Here is a 13,602-nt window from a genome sequence, read left to right as displayed (position 1 = left end):
AAGGTTTTTATCACTCTTATGTTTCATGTGTAAAGTTGGAAGAAGCATTTAGAAAGCCTCAAATAAACTCAAGCCCCTTATAAAATTACCAGAGAAAGTCATTTGTCTTAGAATCTATATAAGTTTTGTTGAAGATCTGAATATAGTAGTCCTGCTGGTGTTTTTATGCAAATTCCTATTTTCTATAAAGTTGACTCTGATTCGGCATTGYTTATTTTGATATCAAATAAATTAGGAGCAGGCTTTTGACTCCTTAAAGTAACATCTCCCTTATAGATCTGACCCATTAGTTCTAGCAGGTCTGTAATCTGAAATGGATGTAGGATCTGCTAAAAGCATTGCACTTCTCCAGGCTCAGCACTCAGCACTCTAGCAGCAAATGGAAGTGGCTATAACTGGAAGTACTGCAGGAATAGCCTGAGTGTGAAAAATATGAAGATCTATTTGTCTGGAGAAATTAGGAGCTGTCTTCTGTAAGTCAGTAGAGAGTTATAGTTTTGCTGCTTCTGAAAAGAAAAAGACACCTTTGCAGATAAATGCATATAATTCTGTAACTCCTTGCTGAAACTATGCATTGAATTTTCAAGAAGATGGCAAATTATGTGTGGGGGAAATGAAAATGGTCCATATCATTGGCTTTTCCTGAAATCAGTTCCAGGATAAAAAAGAAATGTGCAGAATTCCTTAGGGATACCCACTGAATTGAGAATGTGTTTTTTGAATAAAGCAAGAGGCTGCCGACTCCTCAGCATGTGTGATTGCAGTGTACAATCCTTGCTTTGCCCCTGCTAAATGTCTGCTTTTTATTATATCCTCCGTGATAAACATCCCTAGGAAACACTTCAGTTAACAGAACAGTGTTTTCTCCAAAGGGAGAAGGGAGAAGTTCACTGATTGAACCACCTGGCTTTTCACTTGCATATCCTAATATGGGACATTTACAATATTCTCAAGATTCATATTGCATACAAGTACTTAGATTACTCCATGCGTTGTGTCACTTGCTTGCTGAGTCTTAAAGATCTTTCTTGACTAACTACTGCAAAAGGAAAGGCAAAAGGGGCATGAATGGTATCTGAGTTTTCCCAAGAAGTGGTGAATGAGCAAGTCTTAAAGTATATAACCCACAATTTTTTAAACCTCTTATCCTTACTCTTCAGCCCAAGGGTCTCCCAAGGATGTCCATGTCTTCCTCAAAATGTGAGGACCAAATCTGACATGGGCTGTATCTGCAGTCCTGATTTTATTGCCCAGGAAGCAGTTCTAATCTCTTAGAATGTGGAATAGCTGTCAGCTCTGCTGCAAACCAGGACAAACTGCCTATTCCCATGCTGAGCCAAAATCTCCTCCAGTCCATGGGCTCTACTCCTCTAATCCTAAAAAGTCCCTGATACATTTCTTTATATTTCAATTTGTTTCAGATAATGTGAAGGCTATGTTACAATCTGCCTATATGGTTTATTTTATCATATGGTGCAGCAGAGCTTTTCATGGCCTGTGCGTGTTGCATGTCTTGGAGAAGGCTATGAGTTGGGGAACGTCTGAGGGCACGCTTGGGAGTTCTTGGAGGACCATCTAAGGCATGGAGAGCCTATTGAAATCTCATCCTTGCTGCCTACAGAGACGTGGTTTCTGAGCTGAATGTTACCCAAGAACTAYGGTCAGCCTCATCTCCAAGAGAACCCGCAAGTTTACTCCAAAGTAAAAGCTATGGAGTAAACTATCAGGCACAGAGCAGGGATGATAGAGGACTAGGTGCCAGGAGCCAAGTGATTTGATGGTGTAGATGTACCCAATAGTATTTTACAGCTGACATTTCACCAATACTGAATCAAGTGGAATCATTACCCTCAGCATCTTACATATAACACTACTATTAACGTGTCAGACTGTGATTTGCCTTGACTTTCACTGTTGACTTTCATTTAATTTTTTTTTCCACTCTAACCTCCTGGACCTTTTCCTATACGTTCCTGTTTATTCAGCTAGTCACAATACAGTATTTGTGAATGTGATTTCCCCTTCCAAAACTTAGCACTTGATATATAGCCTTACTTGATATACATCCTTACTTGATATACAGCCTTATTTTATCTTGTTGATTTTAGGWCATACCTTATAGTTATTATGATCATTTTGAATCTCAATCCTGCCTTCTAAGTTGTTTGTTCCTCCTGTAACTTTAATTGATATAATTCATAGGTTTCATATGTAATCATAGTTCATTTCATTTTCTAAGTCACTAATGAAAATACCTAAAAAATCTCAGATATACAATACAGTTTTGTAGCTTATTTTTATATATATTATATATATACACATATATATATATACTTGTCCTCCTTACTCTTTATCCACTAGTCCGAGAAATCTTAAAAAAAAAAAACAAAAAAGAAGCACATCAGTCATTGCAATAGCATTTAGCTCTGGCCCTCATATCTAATCTGGTTCACAGGCTTGCATTTGAGATAGGGAACAACTCTGCTTGTGTCCCCAAAGAGGGTACAGGCCATCACTTATTGAGAGCTGTATTTATGTAACAGTTAGCTAGTCTGTTACTAATTCTACATCCCAATTTAGAAATAGGTGATTGAAAATGGGCTAATGATGTTACATTTTCTTCCTGTTCTATTTACAAGCACTACACTTTCATTCCACTATATTTGTAGTGATGCATGGGTTTATACAAAACTGTTTCTGAAAGTTTGATTATGTCAAGTGACCTACTTTTCACCKTGGTACATTTGAAGAGAGCAGATATATTTACTATCAGTTCCTGAGGCAAGCAGTATAGTATTGTTTTGTCTAGGTCAGCATACTTTAATGGCTATGCAGTCTATTAAATATCTCTTACAGACTCTGGATTTAATAAATGATTTCTAATTGAATAGGTGTCACTGGCAACATTCTAGAAAACTCAGTTACATGGGATTTTTCATTGATTTTGCTTATATTAGAAAATGAAATGTCAGATGCCATTAATTGTATTCTCACAATMAGAAGCATACTGCAAAAGTAACTGCTAAGTGAAAGCACTTCCAATCTAATGTGCAATAGAAGTATTCATTTTAAGTGAATCCAATATATAAACATTCATTAATGTTATGTACCTCTGTGGACCAAACTGATGTGAATGAGATTATGACCCATAATATGGAACCATTTTACARATTTCTAGGAAAAAAAAATGAATTGAGTATCTTCCGCACTTATTTATCCTTATATAGAATATGATCTATTCTATGTCCAGCAATACAGAAGGTGGTTAACCCATGCCCTCTAGGAGCTCTTACCCACCAAGACCACACCATCACTGACATCGACATGCACTTGCTGTGACCTACCCATTCCTCAAGCACAACTCTGCTGGTTTACATCGTCTTATAGCTATACTCATTATTTATCCTGGCTACAAGGGGGCTGCATGTGACCAGAAAAACATTTACGAGACTGTGACATATATATTCGTAATCGTTATTGGCTCATGGTTCAAAATACTTGTTTTACTTAGGAAGGGAAGAGAAGTCTGAAAAGCAGTCAGGCTTTTATGATCACCTTTTCTACAGATATAATTCTATATATTTTCTTTCACATTATCTCATTCATTGTACAAAAATTGACCGCTGGTGCTTACAGTCCAAYGGAGATGATATTAGCAGTCTGGATACGAAAATTCATTTAGCTGTGCACAATTTACTGTAGAGCTAGAAGTTCTAACGCCTTTGTAGAGAAAGAAAAATCCATGACCTTTCTAAAGTATGTGATGTAGCATTCAATTTCCCTGCATCTGATCGATAAGCGAGCAGGAAATTATATCTTTTGCCATGGTAGACAAGCATAATTAAGCAATAAGGCAATGGAGGTAGCTGTGATTATCTTAGGATGCACCTGGGAGCTGCCTTGTTGCTATTTTAAAACATCTTTATGCTAAGGGAACTGTATTAATTTCTGCTGAGAAAGATAAAGTTGGCAGTTTGGAATGCTCACGAACAGCAGTTTCAGTTGTGCTTCACAGAGAATAATGCAGCATGCTCACCCCAAACAATTAGGCTTCTCCTTCAACAGAAGCAAAGATGGAGCAGGCTGTAAACATTTAATTGACAGTTCAGAACCAAAAAAAAAAAAAAAAAAATGCTTTGGCTGATTGCCAATGAGTGCAAAACATACATTTTTTACCAGTTTAGAATAAAAATATGATGCCCCCCAACACTTGACTTCCAGCGAAGGCATCTCTGCATAATTAATGCTATTGCTTCCACATTCTAATTTATGCATTTTCATTATACCAAAGGCCCAGTGAATAATTAATGCTAGTAAAACAATTGATCTGATTGCTGAAAAGTATCACTTTTTAATGGGATTTGTAGATTTAAATAACTAATGAATGCTATTTAACTGTTTAATTGTGAGACTATTTCCCCCTGAATCCAACCAAGCATTAGCTACCACTATTGCGCAGCCTCTCAAGTGGAGAAATGATTTAGTTTAGACCGTTTGTTTTTATATATATCCAATCTGGGCACATCATAGACTACTAAGCTTCCTGAGCTACACACATACAGGGAAGGGATGTATTTAGATGTTTGCCCTGTGAGATGGACTGATGTGCCATTGACACGGACTTACATGATGGAAAATCAAAATTTCAGGCAGTCCTATCTTCAAGATGCAATTCAAGCAATTTTCATGGAAAGATTTAGAAGCAAATTTTAAGAAAGATCTAACACCTCTGTAGAGAGTTTAATCACATCCTGGAATAGGTTTTTTGAAACAGATGGAATAAATCACTGTTTGGTAGTGGCTATCATTTTACTCTTGCCTATGGAGGGAGCTTAGGACACTACCTTAAGCCACACACCTAACTACTAGATAGCTTAGTTTAGATGAAGATAATCTCACTAGAAATGCCCTCTAACTACAGTGTGAGAAAACCCTGATGACATCAACATAACAAGACCAGGGCAGATGTGAAGGATTCAGGCCAAAATGTTGTCCATTCTCGTGGGTCAAAGTAGCTAACACCCATCAATGGCATGGTCAAGTCTCAAACTTGAAACTTGTGATATTTGTTAAGAAATGGGAAGTCTGGTGGAAAAAATATCCCTTTCTTTAAGCAAGTGGAATGATAAAACTCATAGTGAATTACTGAGATTCCTGGCAAGAGATGATGCACTCCAGCAATATCAACCAGTCAAAGTGAATATAAAATGAATTGCTTTTATCAGCTTTTTGATTCATGTTTTTCATGACAGAAGTTTGCTTTTTAAAGCTTTTACGAAAGTTTAATAAGAATAAATAATAATAAAAGGAAGATTTTTAAAAGAAATAAAATTATTAAARACTACTAGCAATTTGGAATGTCAGGCCCCCTCATAGGTCCAGTGGAGTTAGAATTTAACTCCTATGCTTTAGGCTGGGTACCTAATATATATAAAAAGCAGAGTACTGGACTCTCCCATACAGCTGCCTGAGGCATTATGGGGAGATTTAGAAGAAATACTGAGAAGCCAGTTGTTTTCCATGTCTTGTGCTGTTTTCTCCATGTACAGGAACACTGCAAGAACTGCAATAGATAAAAGACAGATAAATTCCATGGAAGTGTGGGGCCATTTGGYTGGTGAGCGCCCTTGTGCCAGGCTGGAGAAGGGACAAGGGAGCCCTGGAAAGACTGAGGCTACTGTGGCCTGTGGGAAGACCCCCAGCCGCATCCATCTGCGCTCCAGCCCTGTTGAGTAATTTCATATGGCACAGAAAACCAGACCACAAAGGAAATCTGTCTTAATATCCATATAATTATGGATTCTTTCTTGCAAGCCATAATAATGGAAAAAGCAGAGCACGCTCTGAAAGTGCTGGATCTACAGATAGCCTCCGCCTGCCTGTACTCACCTGGGGATTTACCTGCTCTTAACTATCCGTCTCTGCCAGCCTGGGAGCCGCTCAGGGCAGTGCTGGTGCTCCCCTGGGCCTCCTTCCTCTCTGCCTGGCTTTGCACAGTGATAATAATTCTATACATATGCACATGTATGTATGTAATCTAACTTCAGACCCAAAACCTCCTCAGAGGGTGTTTTGGTATTCAGATGGAGTCCTGTGAATTAATGGTTTTGCTGGTGGTGGTCAGTATAGTATTTYTAACACGGGTGACAAAACAGATAAAACAGCATGAGCTCGGGATCCATGTCAAAGCCCGTCTCTCTGCTTGTGCCTTCACAGGACTATGCTGAGAAGGAGAAGGCTGCAGCGAAGGCTCTGGAGGATGTGAAGGCGAACTTCTACTGCGAACTCTGCGACAAGCAGTACCACAAGCACCAGGAGTTTGACAACCACATCAATTCTTATGACCATGCTCACAAGCAGGTAAAACTGAAAAACATCCAGCAGCCAGCCAGCCTTCCTTCCTTCCTTCCTTCCTTCCTTCCTTCCTCTTTCTCTCTCTCTCTCTCTCTCTCTTTCTCTCTCTCTTTCTCTCTTTCTCTCTCTCTTTCTCTCTTTCTTCCTCTCTTTCTTCCTCTCTTCCTCTCTTCCTCTCTTCCTCTCTCTCTTTCTCTCTCTCTCTCTTCCTCTCTCTCTTTCTCTCTCTCTTTCTCTCTCTCTCTGTCTTTCTTTCTTTCCTTCTTTCTTTCTTTCTTTCTTCCTTTTTTCCTTTCTTCCTTTCTCTCTTTCTTCCTTTCTCTCTTTCTCTCTTTCTCTCTTTCTTTCTTTCTCTCTTCCTCTCTTTCTCTCTTTCTTTCTCTCTTTCTTTCTCTCTTTCTTTCTCTCTTTCTTCCTCTCTTCCTCTCTTCCTCTCTTCCTCTCTCTCTCTCTTTCTCTCTCTCTCTCTTCCTCTCTCTCTTCCTCTCTCTCTTCCTCTCTCTCTTTCTCTCTCTCTCTTTCTCTTTCTCTCTTTCTCTCTTTCTCTCTTTCTCTCTTTCTCTTTCTCTTTCTCTCTTTCTTTCTCTCTTTCCTTCTCTCTTTNTTTCTTTCTTTCTTTCTTTCTTTCTTTCTTTCTTTCTTTCTTTCTTTCTTTCTTTCTTTCTTTCTTTCTTTCTTTCTTTCTTTCTTTCTTTCTTTTCTCATTGTGGGAGGTTTCTAAATTCACACAGACAGAAGACAAGCTAATATCTGATACTTTCAACATACTATTTTAACATACTATTTCTTCATTGATATCGAGTGCAAATTATCCATTATTTTCCTCTTCAGCACAATTTATTTGAAGTCCCCTTTGACTGAGGGATCTATACTGATAGCTGCACTGAATTTGACATATTTAAAAGTGGAGCAACCTATAAATGAGGGAGGAGGAACGTTCACTTCCTCAAATAGCCAGGTCCCTCTTTTAGATTCAGAAGGCAAACACTATTTCAAGCTGGTCAGGTTGTTTCAAGAGTGGAAAARTAGGGGGGGTTGTTTTGTTTTTTAGGGTTATGTTTCTGAGTTTAAAATCTTATAATGTTCCTTGGAGTGGAATACGTTTTACCTTGCACGCAGAATGCAATACAAAATAACARCTGTTGCTCCTGTACAACACAACATTGCATTCTTGGAAAAAGATAATAGTTGCTAATTATTTATCATCCTTGTTGTGCCAGTTTAATCAATGCTATATATGGTAGATATATCCTATCCACGATTGCCTCCTGTCCTGCTATATCTTCTTCCTACATTTTGTTTTTCCTCTGATTTTAACAAAAAACATGTTTCATCTGCTATCATGGAAGAAATTCCAATTAATTCATGTAAACATGTTAGGATTATAAGAAAATGGTTTGCAAAATCCAGGAATGAGCATTTCTGCCGCTCTGATATAACAGAGTGTTACACATAACAAGTTAGAACATGTAACAGGTTTGATTAAAGAGCTTCACTTATTGGCTTTTTTTTTTTGCTTTTTTTTTTTCCTAATAATATTTAGAGGTGTTGCACATTTTGTGTTCTCATGCATTTGTGGGTCTACACAGAAACCTTCTAAGGCGATTTCATTGCCTATTCCTAGGCTCATGGAGATGGGCTTGTACTAACGCTGGCTCTGAATGAACAGGGCAAAAATTGCTAGGTCCTTTACAAGTTAATGGCCATTTGTTCTGCTTTGCAACATATAACGTCTTCCTGCTAATGGATGTCCTATACTGTCCTTGTTTTGTATGACAGTGTTCTCATATACCCCTGCTGCATTGTGCCTGGGTACACACATTCCCACATGAGTCTATTAAAAATTGCCATCATCTGAAAAGCATTCCAGCTGCACATGTATTAATGCCTTCCACGTGATCAGACTTCTGGGTATACAGTGGTCCAATATATTGCAATTATATGAATCATTTAGAAAATGCAGGACTAGAAACACTAAATGGAGAGTACAGCAAGCAGGACTAAAGGCAAAACTCCTTTCACCCAATGAAAGCAATCTTACTGTCTTTAATTGCATTATAGGGGATGTTAATCATCCCCTGGACTTTTTCTCTGTGCATCTTATACTGCACTGCCTTGATGAATTGGCCAGAGTCTGTCCATGCTGAGCTATGCCGCTGTATTTAACCTGTCCAGAGTCAGCTACACATGGATTAATTTAGATCTATTTTTCCCTTCTCTCCCAAACCAGAGCTAGATTCATCTAATGTATTTATGTGTTAAACCAACAGCAGTCCCTTGCATCACCACTCTGTTAATTAATCCATAAAAAAGGTTGCAATAATACAAAACAAATACATTTCCAGCTTCCAAACATGTGATTCTAATCCCCGTAAAACCCTGTTTGTTGCACAAAGACCTTTTTTCACCCTTCAGCCTTTTGCCTATATATAAAAGGTGCATCTGAGCTGAAGTGAATCCACTTCTGCCCTTCACTCTTTCCTGTGCCCCCACTGTGGAGACCAGCTTATGCAAAATAAAACAGCCTTTTTGAGGCATCATCTCTTCTCGGGTTCTCGAGTAGGGGAGGGTTTGGTAGTTTTCCATCACAACAGAGAATATTTAAGTGGCAAAACTCCCTTTAAGTGGCAAAACTCCCTTTAATTTTTAGGAGAATGCAATACAGTAAAAGCTGCGGTACTCATGGTACTGCAAACTCCCAGTCTGCCTGGAAATGCACGACACATGCAGAATATCAACTGGCAGTAGGAGCTCACCCCATCCTGGCCTTTCAGATGTAGTTCAGAGGCTCAGTTAGATGGGAATTAGCTAACTATCCTCCAGGTGTGAGAGGGTAATTCAGTCTTTTCTCCCCACTCGCATCTTGACTACTCAGCTAAATCTGGCAACAGCATTAGTTTGCCTCGAGGAATAGTGTGGATGGAACCTTTTCTCTGACTTTTGTGGCAGGCCACAGAAGGACCTTTATTCTTTTTACTTGTATTGAGATAATCTTAAGAGAAAACTTAATTTATGGTTTGCTGTGTTTTTGCTTAKTCTAGTTTCAAAATATTTATTCTGGTAAGTACAGCAGCTACAAGAAAATCTTTATCCTGAAGTATGATTTTTCTTTCCTGGTAGAAATTGCAGTGTACCTCAGTTAATCATTTAGTTATCTACATGGACATGCTCTAACCAAGAATCTCCTAATAGAGAATATGCTGAATTGAGGGACTCTTTACATCTCAGTAACAATATATTACAGTCTTTCCCATCTGATTTCTTATCTAAATGCTGCTACTTAAAATTTCTATTAAAGTAGCAATGTTGATTAGAGAAGATGGGTTAGTACAAGCAGAAAGAATAGTGCAGTGAGTACTTTGCCATAGGCTTTTTGTTTCTCTTTTATAGGGAACTGWTTTTTTTCAATGAACTATGACTCCAACCTCCCACTACTATGCCTTTCCAAAATTAATTTTGTGATATACTTTCTTATCTGTCATTTCAACCAGTTGTTAAAGTGGAAAATGCTGAACCTTGGACTTAACAGGCAGCATGACAATCACTGCCTTCCTTGTCCCCAGAGGACTGCAAAACGTTGTGATTGCAATATGGCCTTGTTTGCAGAACTAGTCTTCCTACTGCATTGCATTGCTCTCAAGCAGTATGCTTTCTTTAAATATGTGTGTATCATATCAACATGTGTATCATGTCAAAAGTCTATATACATTACATATATCCTACGTTTGTATGGATACTGAATATATATACCTATGGGGATACACAGATATGCATATGAAAAAATCTKTGATACAAAATTTTCTGAACCACAGGTCGTTTACAGAAGCACACAATCATAAACTGGCTGAGGTTGAAAGGGACCTCTGGAGATCATCTAATCTAATCTTCCAGCACAAACAAGGTCATCTAGAACATCTTGGGCAGGATCACATTCAGACGAGTTTTGAAAATCTCCCAAGAAGGAGACTTCACCACCTCTGTGGGCAACCTGCTCCAGTGCTCTGTCACACCAACAGTCAACAAGATTTTCATCAAATTCAGTTCCTATTCTTCAGGTTGTGGCTGTTGCCTCTTTCCTATCACTGGTTGCCACTGAAAAGAGTCTGTTTCATTCTTATTCATATCTTCTTAAGATATACACACATATTGACAAGCTCACCTCTCAGCCATCTCTTCTCCAGGCTAAACAGGCCCTGCTCTCTCAGCCACTCCTCATAGGACAGATGTTCCAGTCCCCTGATCATATCTGTAGCTCTACAYTGGACTCTCTCCAGTAGCTCCATCTCTGTTTTCTACTGGGAAGCCCGGGACTGGACACAGAACTCCAGATGTGGCCTCACTACAGCTGAGCAGAAGGGAAGGATCACTTCCCTCAACCTGCTGGCAGTGCTTTTCCTAATGACACCCAGCATATCAATGGTCTTCTTGGCCACAAGGGCACGTTTTTGGTTCATACTCAGCCTGTTGTTCTCCAGGACACCCAGGTCCTCCTCTGCAGAGCTGCTCTACAGCAGGTCACACTCATTTTATACTGGTGCCTGGGGTTATTCCTCCCTAGGTGCAGGACTCTGCAATTGCCTTAGCTGAACTTCATGAGTTAAGGAACCTGCCCATCTCTCCAGCCTGTCTAGGTCTCTCTGAAAGCRAGCACAGCCCTCCAGTGAATCAGCCACTCACCTCAGTTTTGTATTGTCAACAAGCTTGCCGAAGTGCAATCTGTGCCTTCATCCAGATCTTTGAGAAATAAGCTGAACAAGATTGGATCCAGTACTAACCCATTGGGGGACAGCGCTAGCTACAGGCCCCCAAACAGACTCTGCATCCCAATTACAACCCTTTGAGCTCTGCCAACCCTGGAGAGAATTTGACATATTCTAGTGCTCACCCATATAAAGAGCAACATCCCCAACTTGCCTTCCTGGCCTGTCCTTCTTAAAAAGCACATAGCTGTCCATGACAACACTCCAGGCAGGTGAGGTACCACGTCTCTGTAAACTGCAATGAGATAACAGCCCTGTGATAGCACACAGACCTCCAATTTCTCCTGTTTATTCCCCATGTTGCCTGCTTTGATGCACAGGCATTTCAGGAGGTAATTGGGCCCCCAGGCTTCCCAGGAAGAGCATGAGATGGTTCTCCTTAGGCACGTCCTGTGCGCACTGCCCAAATTGCATGCACCGCTGGAGAAATCCTGACTTGAGCCACGTTTTGCAGACTAATCTRTCTCTATAACTCTCTTCTTTGCAGGCTGACTACCCTGTTCACAAAGACACGTGTCCCACTTAGTGAGGTGGATTTAAGATCATCTGTGCCTATATCTTTATTATCGTCTGACACTAAAATGCCCCTGGAGGGTTTTAATACATTTATGTTCCATTAAGTAATTTTGATTCACTATTAAGCACCTCTTATTTCTTTGGTTGTCTTGACAGCGTTAGTCTTAATTAATGTTGCCAACACTTTTCCCGCTGCCCTACTCTATAATCATTTTTCAGTGATATTAACTCTTCTTGGGGATAGATTTATCTCAGTGAAAATCTGGGTAAATTGAACCTGCCACCTCTGAGGAGAAGTTTTCCTTCCCATCCAGCTTTACACAGGCTCCCTGTGTTAAGTCTACAATAATTAGTTAATACTATTAYGGGATTGGGGCTGGGACAGCAGGTGACTTCACTGAGAACAGGCATTCTAGGCCCCTGGACCTGTCATCATTGCATAGCCACGGGCCTGCATGTCTCACTAGCCCAGCACATACCAGTTAATAGTCTGGTAATCTGCTAGTTTTCTTCCTCTCCTCCCTTTTTTTTTTCTTCCTTTGCTATGAAATCTATGACTTTTTATAAAAACCTGAGTAACAGTCATGGATAGCAGCACATTTGATAACCCATTGTATCTCTTATCAGGTGTCAAGGTGAATGATGCTTTCTGCCAGCTGTTCTCAGTGCTTTTTGCAGGAAAAAAAAATGTTGACTGCATTTTAAGCAATTACCCTATAGAAAATCTCTGAACACTAGAAGGGATAAGAGTCCTGGTGTGATTTTGTTCAAAAAATGATTAGCATGTAGATAATCAATATAGACTGCTGCCTGAAAAGATAATACATGTGAATGGATACTCCATTACATGCAAAGCTGAAAATAATATGGGAGGACAGAGCTTTTAACAGGATTGCTAAGTCACTTGCATAAATAAAAGGAAACCAAATTTGGGCAGAGATGTCTGTTTGATTAATGTTATTAAACGGAATCTTTTAATACCTCCAGGTAATTCATATCATTCATCCATTCACTTATTGTGGGCGTAGTTGGAGCTTTCCATTTTTGTAGAAATAATCCTTAGCAGTCAGCAAGACCCTTAGATGTCAGCAAAGAAGAAAATCACAAATCTGTTCCATATACTGCAGTATAATAATAAYGATAATAATTATAATGGAAATAAGCAGCTAAGAAAAACTAGACTGTATTGCCATCTTGGGGTTTCTGATGACAAAACAGGTATTTTGCATTGTCAAAACTTAGAGATGCAGTTCAATATATCATATTCTTGCATATGAAAAAATACCTGAATTTTAGTGTTCGTAAAATATGTAGTACTTTTAAGTGTATGCATAAAACTTTCAGCTTTTATTTACATATAAGTACCAGTATTGTAGTCTTTATACCTGTGAATGCTACCACTTGGGCACTTTTTTTGCATGAAAGTCTGATTTGGTGTGGTAATGGCAAGCTGTGAGCACTTGCCATTAAGCTTCTGTGATACCTGTGGATTTAAACTCTAATCCAGACAGAGGTTTAGTTACTGTTAAACATCAAAGCTATCAAATATACTTATATTTTAGCTAGTATTATATCTAACACCTGGAAAATACACAGGTAAGAAAACAGAGATAACTTCTAAAATGAGTATTTAGTATGAGTATTCTAAAATCTAAAATGAGATTTTTTTCTGTTCATCTRTATTCATCTGTTGTTGTTATTTAGTTCCTTTTTTTTTGTTCTCAATAGCTGCATGTTTATTGTTTGTTAATACCTTTGGGAACAACTTTCTAATTAACTAATTAGTTTTAATTTGGAGGAAAGTAACCTGGTTTGGCAATACCCAAGAGATTCCACTTTTGGATCTGGGAGCGAAGGAGAATGAAGTAGCATCAAGAAATTTTCTTCTGGATAAAGTATCATTTATTTAGCTATTAAATAATAAATGGAAAGAGCTATCCCATCATAAAGCTCTGTGAGTAGGCATGCTCCT

The 13,602-nt window shown here is 38.9% G+C and overlaps 1 protein-coding gene across 1 annotated transcript in view; it reads left to right on the top strand.

Moving 5' to 3' along the window:
* ZNF804B (zinc finger protein 804B) overlaps positions 1-13,602 on the top strand; it is a 229,230-nt gene that overhangs the window by 191,136 nt on the left and 24,492 nt on the right. Inside the window, exon 2 of the mRNA XM_026039444.1 lies at positions 6,217-6,360. Coding sequence (XP_025895229.1) covers positions 6,217-6,360 — 144 coding nt within the window. The remainder of the gene's footprint in view (positions 1-6,216; positions 6,361-13,602) is intronic.

The sequence above is a fragment of the Nothoprocta perdicaria genome, unplaced genomic scaffold, assembly GCF_003342845.1.
Source record: "Nothoprocta perdicaria isolate Ctin4 unplaced genomic scaffold, notPer1 scaffold_23, whole genome shotgun sequence".
NCBI lineage: Eukaryota > Metazoa > Chordata > Aves > Tinamiformes > Tinamidae > Nothoprocta > Nothoprocta perdicaria.
The sequence above is the reverse complement of the archived record's forward strand: the minus strand, read 5'-3'. Positions and strand labels throughout refer to the sequence as shown.